Here is a 19,662-nt window from a genome sequence, read left to right as displayed (position 1 = left end):
GTCGTTATCCAGCATCTTTTGCATGAAGTCAATAAAATGATGCTTCATGTCAGGCTTTTTGTCTAAAGTCCTGCGAAGTGATGTGAGACGGTTCATGGCCTGCTCCCTGTTATTAGGAAGGCGATGTCTAGTGGGGCGAAAGGGTAGTGGAGCCACCCAGTTGTTTCCATCATCCTGAAAAACTTTTTCGTCCATAATGTCCAAGAAGGCTTTGTCCTCCACTGATGGTGCTGGTTTTTCATCGTCTTGTGTTTTGTCGAACACGGAACATCCCAGGCTGTCTGTGTTCACAGTTGTGCTTGGATCTCCCGAGTGCACTGTAGAGGGAGAGATGTGTTTCTGAGCTACGCTGTTGTAGTTCTCTTTCACCTGGATGATGTCAGGGCAAGGGCTCAGATAGGATGTGCGACCATTTTGAAGTATGTTTGTCCTGAACACATTGACACTGGCTGGTTGGTGAGCCGTTCCCAGACAGACCTCACCCACAATGACCCACCCGAGGTCGAGTCGCTGTGCATAAGAAGTGTCGTGGGGCCCATTGATTTGCTCTCGTACCTTGTGTACCCTTAAGATGTCTCGTCCTAAGAGCAGGAGGATGGGAGCGTCTGGGTCCACAGCTGGAATTTTGTCCATCACTGGTTGCAGATGGGGATGATGATACGCAATGTCAGGGGAGGGAATCTCCATCCTATCTGGCATCATATCACACTCTATCAGAGTAGGGAGAGTGAGCTGCATGTGTCCATCTATAGACTCCACCATGAAGTTGACGGCTCTCCAACCTGAAGTCTGTTACCCCAGAACAGGTCTTCATGGTGTATGGAGCAGAGTTGTCATTGATGTTGAAGAGATTGAAAAACTCTGTCTTGGCCAGAGATTTGTTGCTCTGTTCATCAAGCACTACATACATTTTGACAGCTTTCTCTCTTTTCCCAGCTGGATAAGCTTTGACTAGGTATATTTTTGAACATGATCTTGGATTGACTGCCTCACCACAGATCTCGGTACACTTTGAGGTGACAGATAGAAGAGCATCGTCACCTTGCTCCCCGCCATGCTCTTTCTCTGCTGTAGCGGTGTCTGTATTTGAAGGGGCCTGGATGCAGAGCAGCAAGATGTCTGTCGCTGTCACACTTAGAGCACTTGATTGACACCTTACAGTCTTTAGCTCTGTGCTGACTTGACCCACAACATCGGAAACAAATGCCATTCTCTTTGAGATATGATTTGCGCTCATCTAGAGTTTTGTATCTAAACCCTTTTTAAGAGGATGAGGCTTGATATGTATTGGGCAGTGATGGTCAGGGCTTTCAACCTTTGTCTTACTGGGTTTGGTTTGGTGGTCTGAGGGCTCAGATGACACGTCTGTTTTAGATACAGTCACAGGTGTCTTGCTGCTGTATCTGGCAGGTTTCTCACTTTTCGTAGACACCTGGGTAGTTGAGGTGTAGAGGATGAAACTGTGGTCGTTTCTAGTTTTCGCCTGGTTCCTGATGAATCTCGAGAAGAACGAGAATGGTGGGAATACTACCCAATAGTCCTCCTTGTATTTGGATCCTTGTGCTACCCATTTTTCTTGTCAACTGAATGGAAGTTTCTCTACTATAGGGTTTACCCCCCGAGATGTGTCCAGATAAGCGAGGCCTGGAAGGTACCCTTCTACTTTAGCACACTCCAGTTCAAGAAGAGCGTCACCTAGTTCTCTTAGTTTGTGATTGTCTTTGTTAGCCAGTTTTGGAAAATCATCAATTTTCTTCAACAGTGCATTCTCGATCACTTCGGGTGTACCATAGCACTCTTCTAGTCATTGCCAGACCATGTTATGCCCTGCTGTTGCGTTGAAAATATGGACAGATTTAATTCTCTTTGCTTGCTCAGACGACTCTGCCCCTAGCCACTTGGTAATTAGATCTAACTCTTCCATGGCTGATAAATTCAAGTCTCTGGTCGCATTCAGAAAGGATGCTTTCCATGCCCAATCATTTTCAGGATGATCATCAAACTTCAGGAGTCCGGAACTCACCATCTCACGGCGTAGGAGGTACTTGATGAGGTCTGGTGCCACTTGTGACCCAGGGAAGTTTTGTGTGTGTGACTGGAAGTGGGCTTGTTTTCCATTTCCACCATGCTGCTGTTAATTTCTTTTGAACGAAGAGTCTCTGCTCATGCGCTGTTGTTTGCTACTTTCTGGATTGTGGCATTGTCACGTCCTGACCAGCAGAGGGAGCAATTGTATTAGTTTTGGTCAGGACGTGGCAGGGTTTTTGTGTGTGTTAAGTGTTGTGTTGGTGATTGGACTCCCAATTGAAGGCAGGTGTGTTGAGTTGCCTTTGATTGGGAGTCCTATATAGTAGTGTGTGTTTTTCTTTGGGGTTGTGGGTAGTTGTTTTTGCACTGCATTTGTTAGCCTGCAAAACTGTTGCTGTCGTGTTTATTGTTTTTTCCTGTGGATGCCTTACTTGAGTTTATTAAAAGTATGAGTATTCACATTCCCGCTGCGCCTTGGTCTTCTCTCCAGTACGACAACTGTGACAGAACTACCCACCGCACAAAGACCAAGCAGCGGAGAAGAGGACAGAGGGAAGTCAAGGAGGACTATTGGAAGCAGCGCGCTCAGGAGGAGATGGCATCCTGGTCGCTGGAAGTATTGGAGGAAAGGATTGACTGGACATGGGAGCAGTTGCAGGTCCACTGTGACAACCTGCCTGGGAGGCAGGTAGAACCCGAGAGGCAGCCCCAATAATTTTTTTTGGGGGGGCACAAGGGCTATTTGGCGGGGCGAGATTAGAGCCCCAGGCCAGCTCCCCGTACCCTTGTAGGGCAGAGACAGACTGGACAGGTCCCATGCTTTGGGGTTGGGGCTGTGGTGAGGCCTGGGATTTTCAGGCCGGTAGGCACAGTACCAGCGCCCCGCATGTGCCAGGGTGAAGTAAGCATCGAGCCTGAAGGGGTGATGCCAACCCTGCGCTCAAGACCGCCAGTGCGCCTCTACGGTCCGGTGTTTCCCGCTATGCGCACTAGCATGGAGGTGCGTGTCTCCAGGCTGGCACGTCCGGTACCAGCCCCACGCATCAGGCGTCTAGTGCGTCAGCAAAGCCTCGCCAGTCAAGAGTCGCCAGAGCTGCCCGCCAGTCAAGAGTCGCCAGAGCTGCCCGCCAGTCAAGAGTCGCCAGAGCTGCCCGCCAGTCAAGAGTCGCCAGAGCTGCCCGCCAGTCAAGAGTCGCCAGAGCTGCCCGCCAGTCAAGAGTCGCCAGAGCCGCCCGCCAGTCAGGAGTCGCCAGAGCCGCCCGCCAGTCAGGAGTCGCCAGAGCCGCCCGCCAGTCAGGAGCCGCCCGCCAGTCAGGAGCCGCCCGCCAGTCAGGAGTCGCCAGAGCCGCCCGCCAGTCAGGAGTCGCCAGAGCCGCCCGCCAGTCAGGAGTCGCCAGAGCCGCCCGCCAGTCAGGAGTCGCCAGAGCCGCCCGCCAGTCAGGAGTCGCCAGAGCCGCCCGCCAGTCAGGAGCCGCCAGAGCGGCCCGACTGCCCGGAGCCGCCAGAGCGGCCCGACTGCCCGGAGCCGCCAGAGCGGCCCGACTATCGTCCGGCCCAGCCCGAGCGGCCCGACTATCGTCCGGCCCAGCCCGAGCGGCTTGGTCTTCTCTCCAGTACGACAACTGTGACAGGCATGTAGCTGGGTTAACACTAAGCTCTTGTGTCTCCACTTCAAATGGAAGTTCAGCAAAGTAAGGCCTAGCATGTTGTTGCACATACTCACATCTACGTTGGACTGGACTTAAGGGCTGTTTTCCTGTGTCTTGTTTTTTGCGAAGCTCTCTGCGTTCTGATCGTACAGCTTCTTCAAAGGCTGCAGCTTCAGCCAACGCAGCAGCAGCTGTTCTCTCAACTTGGAGAACATATAAACTTGCCTCGAGGTCAACGTTTTGCTTCAACAAGTCTATTTCCGCCTTTTGTTTCATCACAGAAGCTTCCTTCTCAGCATAGGAGACTTGAGCACGCGCTGCGTCCGCCTTGGTGCGTGCTTTGATGGCTGCAGAACTCGCCGCTAAGGATTTGCTTGACTGTTTTGATGACCTTGATCTTGTAGACTGAGACTTGGTCGCAATGTGCTGAAGAGGCTCCTCCATCTCTCTCTGTCGAACACTTGGTTCTGGTTGTTGTATCGTAGACTGCCGGTCTTCCCTAGGATCAGAGGCTTTGTTGGCTGATGAACGTAGAAACATAACCACCGTAGCTGCTTCTATGCGTGCAGAACGAATTCTCCCCATTAACAAGAACAGCTCATTGGGAAGAATCAATGGATTTCTTAGAGAAGTACATACAAACAGTCTTGTCGATATTTAAATGGAGGCAAGAATTAGTCATCCATTTAGAAACATGTACCATAGCTTCAATTAACTTCTCTAGGCAAGGGGGCGGTATTTTCACGTCCAGATGAAAAGCATGCCCAAAGTAAACTGCCTGCTACTCAGGCCCAGAAGCTAGGATATGCATATTATTAGTAGATTTGGATAGGATACACTCTGAAGTTTCGAAAACTGTTTGAATGATGTCTGTGAGTATAACAGAACTTATTTGGCAGGCGAAACCCCGAGGACAAACCATCCAGGATTTTTTGTTGTTGTTGAGGTCACTCTCTTTTCAATGGGATTTCAATGGGAATCTAGAATTCTAAGGCAGTTGCTTGCAGTTCCTATCGCTTCCACTGGATGTCAACAGTCTTTAGAAATTGGTTGATGCTTTTCCTTTGTGTAATGAAGAAGTAGCCCTGTTCAGAACGAGGGTCGAGTGAAGTGTACTGTTGTGGTTGAGGCACGTGACCTGAAAGCACGCTCCACTTTGTTTTCCTCCGGTATTGAACACAGTTTATCCCGTCTTAAATTTTATTGATTATTTACATAAAAAAATACCTAAAATTGCATTAGGAAAGTTGTTTGAAATGTTTGGACATAGATTACAGGTCATTTGTGAGATATTTTGTAGTCATGTTGCGTGAGTTGGAACCGGTGTTTTTCTGGATCAAACGCTTCAAATAAATGGACATTTTGGATATATAACGACGGAATTAATCGAACAAAAGGACCATTTGTGATGTTTATGGGACATATTGGAGTGCCAACAGAAGAAGCTCATCAAAGGTAAGGCATGAATTATGTCTTTATTTCTGCGTTTCGTGTCATGCCTGGCGGGTTGAATTATAATTGTCTGTGTTTGTTTGGTGGGGTGCTATCCTCAGATAATCGCATGGTTTGCTTTCGCCGTAAAGCCTTTTGAAATCTGACACGTTGGCTGGATTAACAACAAGTGTAGCTTTAATTTGGTGTATTGCATGTGTGATTTCATGAAAGTTTAATATTTATAGTAATTTAATTTGAATTTGGCACTTTGCCATTTCACCGGATGTTGTCAAATCGATCCCGTTAACGGGATTTGAACCATAAGAAGTTAAACAATTGGTTGTTAACAAGTTATTTTTTGAGTGTACATACAGAACTGTATTGTCTGCATACATCTGCATGTTAATAACTTGTGGGCAAGCAAGTGGGAGGTCATTTATATAGATGGTAAACAGAAGGGAGCCTAATATTGACCCCAATGTTATAGTAAAGAGTCCGACTGAGTGTCCCCCAAACGAATCCTTTCACTTCTGTTTGTCAGATAGTAATGCATCCAACTAATGACTTCAGTGGACACATTAAGGGAGGATAGTTTGGATAGGAGGACCTCATGATTCACAGTATCAAAGGCCTTTTTAAGATCCAAAAAGACTGCGCAGACTACACCACCTATGTCCAGTTTAGATTTAATGCACTCCAGAAAATAGCAATTGGCTTTTTCGGTAGAATGGTTAGTTCTGAATCCAAATTGCATTTGATGAATGGAGTTGCCCTGAATGAGGTGAGTCAGGTGATCAACCACCCATTTTTCAGCTACTTTTGATAGCACTGGAAGAATGCTTATAGGTCTGTAATTTTCCACCAGTGTTGGGTCACCAGATTTTAAAACCGGTATCACTGCAGCTGACTTCCAAGCATTGGGGAAGAACCCATATTTGATGGACAGATTAACTAGATGTACAATAGAGGCAATAAGAGAATGTGTTTGTCTCTTCAGGAATACATTGTCTAGACCAAATACATATTTTGTTCTAGAGCTCCTGAAGAAGCTAATAATACTGTCCACTGCTGACGCTGAGATTTCAGGAATTCTGAATATTGGTTTATTATTATCTATGGGAGTGAAAACTGTGACCTTGGTTGAAAATCTTTGAGCCAGTTCCCTGAGCCAGTTCTTTGAGTCAGGTTGAAATAATCTGATCTGAGTTTTTTCCTGCAAGTTTTGATTTCCCAGTTTATATTGAAATTGCCCATGAAGATAAGAAGGAGATTATGATCACATTCTTTAAGCATGGCATTTAGATGGTCTTAAAACGAGATATCAGATGTTGATGGACGATATAATCCAATAATAGTGAGAGACATTCAGGGGAAGACATTCAGCCCCATACATTCAATGTCATTGGCATGTTTCCATATGATACGATTGCATTTAAAGTTATCTTTCATGTACATAAGCAATCCACCCCGTCTGCCCTCTCCCCTGTCCCTCCTGAATATGAAATGTCCAGGGACATTAAAGGCAGAAATGTGAGAATATTTCTTCAGCCATGTCTCAGAGAAACAGAAAAAAATCTAGATTAGAGTCGTTCAATAAATGTTCTACTTGTTCACTCTTAGAAATAATGCTACGAATATTCAGATGACCTCCCAATATTCCTCTAGGCTTGGAATGAGGGTCCCAGAGCATTTTAGCCTGATTAACAGTTTGAAAAAGTTTCATAGTACAATGTCTTCTAATACCTGGGTTAAGGGAACTGAGTTTCTGTGTCGAAGCCGGGTTTTGTTTGGGACATGTATCAAGAGTTGTGTCACGTCCTGACCAGTAAAGGGGTTATTTGTTATTGTAGTTTGGTCAGGACGTGGCAGGGGGTGTTTGTTTTATGTGGTTCGGGGTTTGTTGGGCTATGTTCTTGTTAGTTTATTTCTATGTTAGCTCTAGTCTTTCTATTTCTATGTTTAGTTAATGGGGTTGACCTTCAATTGGAAGCAGCTGCTCCTCGTTGCTTCTAATTGAAGGTCTTATTTAAGAGGGGTGTTTTTTTTCTATAGGATTTGTGGGTAGTTGTTTCTTGTTTAACTGTGTGCCTGACAAGACTGTTATTGTCGTTATTTTTGTATACGTGTGTTTTTGTTATGGTTTTTCCTTCTTTCTGCCAATTAAAAAGAAGATGAGTATACACATTCCCGCTGCGTTTTGGTCAAATCCTTACGACACCCGTGACAAGTTGGCATTAAAATTAAATTATCAGCACATTGCCCATTCTCTTGAAAAGCCATGTTAGCAACAGAAGTTATGCTCACATACACAGATAATATAGGTTGCTCAAATATAAATTATTTCAATCCATCAATGATTTCGGTCTGTATGGCTAATTAGGGGGACTTTTCTCCACTTCTTCCAGAATTAAATCCTCCATATCAGTCTTTTTTTCTGCATGTGACCTAACTCCAGACTCTGATGGGGAGCTTGGTACCCTGGGCCGCTTGGGTGTATATTGATTCCGGATTGTTTGAATGAAGGCCAGCATTGATGTTTGGCTGCCTTCTATTGTATTCCCCAAAGAGTTGCACCGCCTTCCGGGTCCCTTATTAACCTCAAGATTTTCTATTGGGTCATGATTGTCACTGGTCTCAGTAGCTACTTTCCCAGCTTAATTCTTTGCATTTTTCCAAATTTTTCTCGGAATGAGAGGTCACTGTTGCAGACTCTGGCTCACCAGGTACCAACTCCAATGTTTCATTTACTCCGTCTTTGTCCTTGGGAGCCGAGGAATTATCTTCTTCAACCTCAGTCTCTCTGAGATCAGTCATTTCAGCTGAGATATGTGATACGTCTGCCCTACTCATGGGGACAGGATTGTTGTCCTGCACATAGTGTTACTTACTCGACCGTGGCTCTGTATGGGAACCCTGTTTTCTTGAGCATCCTCTTCTCTCCCTAGATAACCATTGGGATCCACACAGGAGAGGTGGTAACTGGGGTCATAGGTCAAAGGATGCCCCGCTACTGCCTGTTTGGAAATACTGTCAACCTCACCAGCCGTACAGAAACCACAGGAGAGAAGGGAAAAATCAACATTTCAGAATATACTTACAGGTAAGGATAATAACGGGTTTATTTAGATGAATGAGACATTGCTGTGAAGTGCTGATCCATCCTTTGTAAAATTGTGCATGGCATGTTATATTACTGTTGCTGACACCTGTATGTGTGTGTCTAAAGGGGAAAACCCCTTTCTTTTGAAGCAGCCTTTGGGAACAACATATTGTTGAATTCTGTGAAAATGTGGGAAATACATTTTGATTTCAGGTGTTTGCAGTCAGCAGAGAATGCTGACCCCCAGTTTCATTTGGAGTACCGAGGACCCATCACCATGAAAGGCAAGAAGGAGCCCATGAATGTCTACTTTCTGTCGCGCAAAAGTACTGAAAGCATAGTTTGATCATAAAAGCATTCCCCTTTCCCTAGTGGGCAAAATGCATAAAGGTGTAAATTTGGGGTTCTAATTTGGTTTTATGGGTTGAAGAGATGTCAGATAACCAAATTAGAACCAAGAGAAGATGTCCTTTTCTGGTCGCTAAAAAGAGATGTTAAACGTTTTACAATCAGCATAAAACCGGACCATGACGTACGCCTGACCAGTTTTGCTCACTGGGTCACTTGTCAGTTTCAAGAAGCTGCTATATCTGAAGACATAACAATTTTACCATCTAGAAATATACCTTGTTCTCTCCTTCACCAACAGTTATTCGTATTGTTGGTATGTACAGTTGAAGTCGGAAGTTTACATACACTTAGGTTGGAGTCATTAAAACTAGTTTTTTAACCACTCCACACATTTCTTGTTAACAAACTATAGTTTTGGCAAGTCGGTTAGGACATCTACTTTGTGCATAACACAAGTAATTTTTCCAACAATTGTTTACAGACAGATTATTTCACTTATAATTCACTGTATCACAATTCCAGTGGGTCAGAAGTTTACATACACTAAGTTGACTGTGCCTTTAAACAGCTTGGAAAATTCCAGAAAATGGCTTTAGAAGCTTCTGATAGGCTAATTGACATCATTTGAGTCAATTGGAGGTGTACTCTTTGCTTGACATCATGGGAAAATCAAAAGAAATCAGCCAAGACCTCAGAAAAAAAATTGTAGACATCCACAAATCTGGTTCATCCTTGGGAGCAATTTCCAAATGCCTGTACAAACAATAGTACGCAAGTATAAACACCATGAGACCACGCAGCCGTCATACCGCTCAGGAAGGAGACGCATTCTGTCTCCTAGAGATGACCATCGTTATGTTTGGAGGAAAAAGGGGGAGGCTTGCAAGCCGACGAACACAATCCCAACTGTGAAGCACGGGGGTGGCAGCATCATGTTGTGGGGGTGCTTTGCTGCAGGAGGGACTGGTGCACTTCACAAACTAGATGGCATCATGAGGTAGGAAAATGATGTGGATATATTGAAGTAACATCTCAAGACATCAGTCAGGAAGTTAAAGCTTGGTCGCAAATGGGTCTCAAAAATGGACAATGACCCCAAGCATACTTCCAAAGTTGTGGCAAAATGGCTTAAGGACAACAAAGTCAAGGTATTGGAGTGGCCATCACAAAGCCCTGACCTCAATCCTATCGAAAATTGGTGGGCAGAACTGAAAAAGCGTGTGCGAGCAACAAGGCCTACAAACCTGACTCAGTTACACCAGCTCTGTCAGGAGGAATGGGCCAAAATTCACCCAACTTATTGTGGGACACTTGTGGAAGGCTACCTGAAACGTTTGACCCAAATTAAACAATTTAAAGGCAATGCTACCAAAAACGAATTGAGTGTATGTAAACTTCTGACCCACTGGCAATGTGATGAAAGAAATAAAAGCTGAAATAAATCATTCTCTGTACTATTATTCTGACATTTCACATTCTTAAAGTAAATTGGTGATCCTAACTGACCTAAAATTGAATTTTTACTAGGATTAAATGTCAGGCATTGTGAAAAACTGAGTTTAAATGTATTTGGCTAAGGTGTATGTAAACTTCAGACTTCAACTGTATGTTTGTTTCAAGTGACAAATAAGGTACATTTATAGGTTTCATTTAGTATGATATGACACAGATGAAGAACCTATTTTATGGATATACTGTAGGTACGGGCACATATTGAAATACAATGTCATGTATTTTTTTTCTCTATCCATTCCAGCATTTGAAGTAGTATTTTACACTCAAAGTATTCTGTATTCTATGTATTTATTCACTGATGTTGTATCTGTGCACTGATTGTATTTGTTATTTTAATTTGTGGTGTAATATACATGTATAGGTCAAAATCTATAGGCCAAACCATAATCTCAGCTGTGAATTCCATATTCTGTAGGACACACTGAACTTTTGGTATTATGTATTAAACACATTAAATAGTTCACTTAACCGTCCAAATACATTTTAACACCAATATGCAGTGTTGTGTAGTAGTGAACTACATGTAGTTCAACTAGTAATTTAACTACATTTTGCAGTAGCTTGGTGGTAGTTGAACTAAATTCAAATCTAGGTAGTGTTTTCAGTAGTTAATGACTTTCTTTGCCGTGTAGCTAACTGCTGGAACTAAACACTACTCTTTTTGCAAAAATAAAATAAAATATGGGTGATGTAGGCAATCATTTCCTTTCTTTTTCGGCCTCAGACCTGCCTAATTCTCACTTGAAACATAGTTTTTGTGTTTAATAGGCTAAATTACATATTCTGTTAACATATGACCCCAATGAGATCTGTTCTTGGAATTTGTAGTCTATGACATTTCAGATTTACGTATCGTAATTCTCACGATTTGTACGATTTGATGTAGAGAACTACTTTTTCAAAGTGACTCGGGCTCCCGAGTGGCACAGCGGTCTAAGGCACTGCATCTCAGTGCTAGAGGCGTCATTACAGACCTTGGTTTGATTCCAGGCTGTATCACAACTGGCCGTGATTGGGAGTCCCATAGGGTGGCGCATAATTGGCCCAGGTTAGGGTTTGGCCAGGGTAGGCCATCAATGAAAATAATAACTTGTTCTTATCTGACTTGCCTAGTTAAATAAAAATAAAAGTTAAGTAAACTAGATTTTTCTCAAGGGTAGATTTAGTGTAGCTTAACTTCTTCCAGTGTGGAGTAATTGGTAGCTTGGTAAACTATATTTTCAGAGCAGCTTCCCTAACACTGTCAATATGTTGTTCTGTAAGTGTAACATTTTATTTTGAACTACACTCACCCAAAAAACCTTGTTAATGTGCAAGTGCCTCACAACGTGGATGCTATTGTGCAGGAGACTATTGTTTCATTTATGATTTTTGTTGAATAAAAAGAGGCTACCAGAGCTGTGGTATTGTTTATTTGTTCGTTTTTATTCCTTATTTCCACACTGGCATGTAATGGGGTTCGTTGGTAGCCTTGTGGAACCAGCAGAGATCGGATAGTTGGGACAATAATTGGGAGAAATGTATCAAATATTTGAATAGGGGTGGACTGTCAAGGAATAAGTGAGGCAAGAGGTAATTCTACTGTACATACACTACTGTACCAACTGAGCAGATGAATTAGAAAACAGTTCACAAATTTTGAACAAAGTCACTGTTTTCAACTGAAATAGTCAACCTTGCAGAAGCAGAGGAAGTCATTCTTGGTTATTGCGCTCTCAAGTGGCCAGTTGTAGAACTGTTGATACTGACAGATCAGAGCCTTGGCAAGGCTCCATAGCTTTAATTTGTGTTCTGTTGAAATAACAGAGTACACAAAGGAAAGAAATGTTTAGCACCATGTGTCCTACGCACCCTCCCAACCACCCACCTTCCCTAATGGTCCTCAATGATTTTTGTTTCTTCCTATCCCAGTATTGAGGTACACATCATATAGATATCTCAATCAATCAATCAAATGTATTTATAAAGCCCTTCTTACATCAGCTGATGTCACAAAGTGCTGTACAGAAACCCAGCCTAAAACCCCAAACGGCAAGCAATGCAGGTGTAGAAGCATGGTGGCTAGGAAAAACTCCCTAGAAAGGCCAGAACCTAGGAAGAAACCTAGAGAGGAACCAGGTTATGAGGGGTGGCCAGTCCTCTTCTGGCTGTGCTGGGTGGAGATTATAACAGAACATGGCCAAGATGTTCAAATGTTCATAGATGACCAGCAGGGTCAAAAATCTACACTACCGTCAACAGTGAAGAGGCGACTCCGGGATGCTGGACTTCTAGGCAGAGTTGCAAAGAAAAAGCCGTATATCAGACTGGCCAATAAAAATAAAAGATTAAGATGTGCAAAAGATCACAGACACTGGACAAAGGAACTCTGCCTAGAAGGCCAGCATCCCGGAGTCGCCTCTTCACTGTTGACGTTGAGACTGGTGTTTTGCAGGTACTGTTTAATGAAGCTGCCAGTTGAGGTCTTGTGAGGCGTCTGTTTCTCAAACTAGACACTCTACTGTACTTGTCCTCTTGCTCAGTTGTGCACCGGGGCCTCCCACTCCTCTTTCTATTCTGGTTAGAGCCAGTTTGCGCTGTTCTGTGAAGGGAGTAGTACACAGTGTTGTAAATGATCTTCAGTTTCTTGCCAATTTCTCCCATGGAATAGCCTTCATTTCTCAGAACAAGAATAGACTGACGAGTTTCAGAAGAAAGGTCTTTGTTTCTGGCCATTTTGAGCCTGTAATCGAACCCACAAATGCTGATGCTCCAGATACTCAACTAGTCTAAAGAAGGCCAGTTTTATTGCTTCTTTAATCAGGACAACAGTTTTCAGCTGTGCTAACATAATTGCAATGAGCAACTTGGATTAGCTAACACAGCGTGCAATTGGAATACAGGAGTGATGGTTGCTGATAATGGGCCTCTGTATGCCTATGTAGATATTCCATAAAAAAATCTGCCGTTTCCAGCTGCAATACTCATTTACAATATTAACAATGTCTACACTGTGTTTCTGATCGATTTGATGTTATTTTAATGGAGAGAAAAATGTGCTTTTCTTTCAAAAACAAGGATATTTCTAAGTGACCCCAAACTTTTGAATGATAGTGTACACACGTCAATACAACTGAAAACTCAGGTACATAATCAATCAGACAACAGCATATATTAAAGCTTGCCATGTCCTATAAAATAAATAAAATAAAATGTTATTGGTCACGTACACATATTCGGCAGATGTTATTGCGGGCGTAGTGAAATGCTTATGTCTCTAGCTCTAATAGTGTTGTCACGTGTGCTCCTTCTCCGGCCTCTAGGTCACCAGGCTGCTCATTAGGGCGCACACGTCACCAGCGTTACGCGCGTAATGACACTCACCTGGACTCCATCACCTCCTTGATTACCTGCCCTTTATATGTCACTCACTTTGGTTTCTTCCCCAGTCATCATTGTTCCTGTTTCATGTCGGTGCGTTTTGTGTTTCTTGTTTTGTTCATTTATTTATTAAATATATTCACTCCCTGAACTTGCTTCCCGACTCTCGGCGTACATCGTTACAAGTGCAGTAATACCTAACAATGCACACAAATTCCCAAAATGATCAAAACAATTATAAGGTTGTGGATTTGCTTATTGTGCATTTGATTTTCTCCAAAGTGAGACTTTGTAACATGCTATTAACCCATTGATTGTAAGATGGTGGGTTTGGCCTTTTCCGGTGTTCCATGTTTCTGGCAATCAGACAGGCATATCCCAAGGCATTTGATTCTGCCTTTTCTATTCCTGAACTACCAGAATTGTCCCAAAGATAGCTATCAGTGGGTCATGATTTATACAGTAAGTACCTGTGTTATATGGGATAGTGCATAAAAAATAGCATCCAAATAGTTTGCTATATGTGCAAACCAAAATATATGTGCATGAGTTGCAGTGGTATGCTGGCATCCACATTAAGGGGTCAACTTGGGAGTAGAATTTAGCCAGTTTGGCATTAGTATAGTGACTTCTTTGTATCACTTTGAAGTGTGTAAGAACATCCCTGGTACAGTGCATTCGGAAAGTATTCAGACCCCTTACGTTACAATCTTGGCACACCTGTATTTGTGGAGTTTCTCCCATTTTTCTCTGCAGATCCTCTCAAGCTCTGTCAGGTTGGAATGAGGGAGCGTCACTGCACAGCTATTTTCAGGTCTCTCCAGAGATGTTCAATTGGGTTCAAGTCCAGGCTCTGGCTGGGCCACTCAAGGACATTTAGAGACTTGTCCGGAAGCCACTCCTGCATTGTCTTGACTGTGTGCTTAGGGTCATTGTCCAGTTGGAAGGTAAACCATCACCCCAGTCTGAGGTCCTGAGCGCTCTGGAGCAGGTTTTCATCAAGGATCTCTCTGTACTTTGCTCCGTTCATCTTTCCCTCGATCCTGACTAGTCTCCTAGTCCCTGCCGCTGAAAAACATCCCTACAGCATGATGCTGCCACCACCATGCTTCACCGTACGGATGGTGCCAGGTTTCCTCCAGACGTGACGCTTGGAATTCTGGCCAAAGAGTTCAATCTTGGTTTCATCAGACCAGAGAATCTGGTTTCTCATGGTCTGAGAGTCCTTTAGGTGCCTTTTGCCAAGTTCCAAGTGGGCTGTCATGTGCCTTTTACTGAGGAGTGGCTTCCGTCTGGCCACTACTGTAAATACCTGATTTGTTGAGTGCTGCAGAGATGGTTGTCCTTCTGGAAGGTTCTTCCATCTCCACAGAGGAACTCTGAAGCTCTATCAGAATGTCACCTCCCTGACCAAGGCCCTTCTCCCCCGATTTCTCACTTCCTAGAGCGGCCAGCTCTAAGAAGAGTCTTAGTGGTTCCAAACTTCTTCCATTTAAGAATGAAGGAGGCCACTGTGTGTTTGGGGACCTTCAATGCTGCAGACATTTTTTGATACCCTTCCCCAGATCTGTGCCTCAACACAATCCTGTCTCAGAACTCTACGGACAATTCCTTCAACCTCATGGCTTGGTTTTTGCTCTGACATGCACTGTGAACTGTGGGACCTTATATAGACAGGTGTGTCCCTTTCCAAATCCAATGTCCAATCAATTGAATTTACCACAGGTGGACTCCAATCAAGTTGTAGAAACATCTCAAGGATGATCAGTGGAAACAGGATGCACCTGAGCTCAATTTTGATTCTCATAGTAAAGGGTCTGAATACTTATGTAATTAAAGTATTTCTTTTTTTCTTTTTTTGGCAAAAAAATGTATAAATACTTATTTCGCTTTGTTATTATGGGGTATTGTGTGTAGATTGATGAGGAACACATAACTTAATCCATTTTAGAATAAGGCTTTCAAGGGGTCTGAATACTTTCCGAATGCACAGGGAGGCCTTTATGAAATGTGTCACATATTTTTGCCCTCCTGATGTGTGACTCAGGTTGTGACCCTGAAGTTGAGTCTCTGATGTTATCGATCAGCACCAAAGATAACCTGAGGGCTCTCTCAGTCTCAGTCATATTGCTTAGCCTTTAGATAAGCAACACCAAATAGGATGACATATATTATACTTTTATAGTGTAACTCAGGCCATGATTTAATCCCATCGTTCCTTGTCAACAATTAACCCTTTAAAGGCAATGTTCCCGCGTTTGCAGAGAAAAAATCCAGGGTCAATTCTGCATATGTTGGCTCAATCGGAAATTACCTTTCAAATTGCGCATTGTCGAAAAAGCGCGATTGGATTGAATAGCAGCCTTATTATTTTATCCATTCACCATCTCCTGTAACTGTTATATCTCAATAAGCAACTAAATTAAATTAAAAAATAGTCAAATGTTTTAAACCAGATGTGCAGTTTTATCAGCTTTACAAACATTCATATGAAGTGTTATTATGTTTGAATGTTTCAATTTCCTTTTAATGTGCTTTGATTCACAATTTATAAAAGCACTCGCACTTCTGAGTTATCTCATTGCAGGTTTTCATGGGAATAATGCGATAACTTCAAAGAAAATAAAAACCAGCACGCTGTTCTTGCTAGTATGACTTATTTATTCAAGCTTAGACTACGTGGTGTACTCTTGGCCTTTCTTCTGAGCTTTTTATGTGTCGTGCTCAAATGCAATTGGATGCTTGATATCGAAATCATTATTACAATTATTTACATATATCGATATGACCTTTCCATATTGATGCCTATCACTACTACTGAGTATAATGCTGTTGATGATTAACCTCCCACATCTACGTTGTTGAGTAATGTTCCCTTCATTGATTACATCACTACAGCTAAAATAGAAAGGCATCTTCCAAAGACAGCTTCTTTGGGGTGTATGTAAAGGTCATGTGAAGTTTGCTAATGGCAAACGGTGTCCAGAAGGATCTCTTAGGATGACAGTTGTGTCATGTCTGCATATTGTATAGTACTCATTCATTCATTCATTCATTCATTCATTCATTTCGAGACTTCTGGAATAAATCAGTGTGTACCATGGTGAATATGGTACAATTATTTAGTGGGAAAGAACCTGACATACTGTAGGTAGCATACAAGTTTGAAATGGTGCAAGACAGGGAATCATTTTTCTATCTATTAACCTATGTTTTCACTTTAAAGAAAGCTACACAAATTTGTAGAAATGAACAGTAGAAACACAGCAACCCAGTGCCACACAAACATCAATCCCTTCATTACAGCCAATGTTCTCCTACACGTCAGATTATTTCCCCATTGGCTCTTTTTGTGGCAGACCACCTAAACTGAGGGCATCTTAACAGAAAAGATCATCTGCTATTCTCCTATAGGACAGTAAAGACCTCACAATAAGCAATCTGTTAGGGCTTACACTATCCCTGTGCAATATTAACTGACAGCTACAAAGGTCATCATTTTTAGGTCAAGTAGTGGGAAGATTATTAAGGTTAAAGTCTTAATAGAACCAAACTTTATCAGAGATGCAGATGATTAAGATAGGCAATAGAGAGGCAACGGTTAAGATCCAAGGCCACCGATGTGAACCGATGTCCTTATCATGGCATCTTTACTGTCCTATGGGGGGGGGAGGGGGGGGGGGGGGGGTTTAAAAAAGATTTTCATTGAGGTCAATGTCTGTGGGTTATATTTATATTGCTCTATTGTGACATGTTACCTTGATGATAACTAACACCAAATGTCACATACAACATGGAGACCCATTGAGAAAGTATTTTAGTTATATAGAGCCAACATATATTTAGTCCATGGACTAATAGGGACATTTGATCTGCAGGCAGGATGACACAGCAAACTACATACAATACAAACCAAAGAGACAATAATATAAACTATACATAATATAAAAGAAATACATAATTATATACAGCACATTGTGCTATTGAATAAATATACATGATTAGGAAGAAGGTAAAAATATCAAATTAAATAATTTGAGGTGATTGGTTTAAGGTTTACTTAATTGAAAAAACACATTTATAAATGTGTTTAAATGTAGTTTATGAACTGTTATTTATTAATTTATGGATGAAATACTTAAACATTCATTTTTTAAGTGTAACCAAAATATGGCCATGTACCCACAAAATCTGTTCACAGTGTGGTCACAGTGGACTGATAAAATACACATTTTAATGCCAAGTGTAGGCATGGCAAATTTTGATCAGATTATGGTTATTGGATCATCTTGATCGGATGACAACAACCACACGTGAGCACCAGGTACAAACAGAGCTTTAGTTTGTACGTGGCCATGAATCTCATCCAACTCCAGATGGAGTTCATGTGAGTAGTGGGAAGGAATTAACTCATCAATCTTTCACCAACCTTTCACCTACATTCTTGTGCTGTCCATTTCCTGAAAAGTTTCCATTGTGGAGATACAAGGTTTTCTTCCAAATGAACAACAGAAGCCATCTGAGTGCATTAGTCTCTTTCAAATTTCTGTCTTTCAAATATCATCTGGTGGGTGATGACACAGTGTCACGGGCGTCGTAAGGAGTGGACCAAAATGCAGCGGGTAAAGTGCTCATCTTCTTATTTTTATTAAAGAGAAAAACACTTAAACAAAACAACCGAGAAACAGTCCCGTAAGGTGCTCAGACTATACAGGAAACAACCACCCACAAACACAAGTGAAAAAGAACACACTTAAATATGGCCTCCAATTAGAGACAACACAACCAGCTGCCTCTAATTGGAGGTCATTGAAAAACACAACATAGAAATAGACGACGAAAACAGTCCCGTAAAGTGCTCAGACTATACAGGAAACAACCACCCACAAACACAAGTGAAAAACGAACACACTTAAATATGGCCTCCAATTAGAGACAACGACAACCAGCTGCCTCTAATTGGAGGTCATTGAAAAACACAACATAGAAATAGAAAACTAGAATAAACATAGAAATAGAAAATATAGAACATAAATCAAAAACCCCGAAACACACAAAACAACACCCCCTGTCACGCCCTGACCAAACTACAATAACAAATAACCCCTTTTACTGGTCAGGACGTGACACACAGAGGCCATTTTTGCACCAGAAAGTTCACCACACAACAGCTAACAAACACAAAAATGCAATACACATGTTTATTACCACTCCCAAAATAAGAACTGCTTTAGTATTCAATTTGTGTGATTGTTAGATGAGTGGTGAACTTTCTGGTGCAAAAATGGCTGCAGTGGCATCACCCACCAGATGAGATTTGAAAGAGAGAAATGTGAAAGTGGCTGCAGCAGGGAGCAAGGTGAGATGCTGGGGATGAGTGTGTTTGGGAGGTGGGGTTGGTCCCATAAACTGAAATAAAAAATCCCTGAAATGTTCCATAAGCACAAAAGGCTTATTTCTCTCAAATCTTGTGCATATATTTGTTTATATGTTAGTGAGCATTTCTGACAGGTGTTGTATATTAAGAAGCTGATAAAACAGCATGATCATTACACAGGTGCACCTTGTGCTGGGGACAATAAAAGGCCACTCTAAAATGTGCGGTTTTGCCACACAACACAATGCTACGGATGTCTCAAGTTTTGAGGGAGCGTGCAATTGGCATGCTGACTGCAAGAATGTCCACCAGAGCTGTTGCCAGAGACATCGTTTTAGGGAATTTGGCAGTATGTCCAACTGGCCTCACAACTGCTGACCACATGTATGGCGTCGTGTGGGCGAGCGGTTTGCTGATGTCAACGTTGTCAACAGAGTGGGGTTGTGGTATGGGCAGGCTTAAGTTACGCACAACGGACACAATTGCATTTTATCGATGGCAATTTGAATGCACAGAAACACTGTGATAAGATCCAGAGGCCCATTGTGAGGCCCCTTTTTTTTAAGGTATCTGTGACCAACAGATGCATATCTGTATTCCCAGTCATGTGAAATACATAGATTAGGGCCTAATGAGTTTATTTAAATTGACTGATTCCTTCATATGAACTGTCATTCAGTAAAATCTTTGAAATTGTTTCAAGTTGCGTTTATATTTTTGTTCAGTATATAATGACATACATATAACCAAAGATAAAATGATATGACTCGTTTCTGAAAGTTATTCCCACTCATTTTCAATTGCTCACCTCTCACTTTAGACCCCTTTCAGCACAAATAACCAACAGA

At 42.3% G+C, this 19,662-nt stretch overlaps 1 protein-coding gene across 1 annotated transcript in view; it reads left to right on the top strand.

The window, feature by feature from the left end:
• The window catches only part of LOC106610009 (guanylate cyclase soluble subunit beta-1), a 71,525-nt gene extending 60,051 nt beyond the window's left edge, over positions 1-11,474 (top strand). The window contains exons 12-13 of the mRNA XM_014209103.3: positions 8,057-8,211; positions 8,425-11,474. Of these exons, the coding sequence (XP_014064578.1) occupies positions 8,057-8,211; positions 8,425-8,557 (288 nt within the window). The 3' untranslated portion in view covers positions 8,558-11,474. The remainder of the gene's footprint in view (positions 1-8,056; positions 8,212-8,424) is intronic.
• Positions 11,475-19,662: the final 8,188 nt, after the last annotated feature.

Source organism: Salmo salar, chromosome 08 (genome assembly GCF_965601325.2).
Source record: "Salmo salar chromosome 08, fSalSal1, whole genome shotgun sequence".
NCBI lineage: Eukaryota > Metazoa > Chordata > Actinopteri > Salmoniformes > Salmonidae > Salmo > Salmo salar.
The sequence above is the reverse complement of the archived record's forward strand: the minus strand, read 5'-3'. Positions and strand labels throughout refer to the sequence as shown.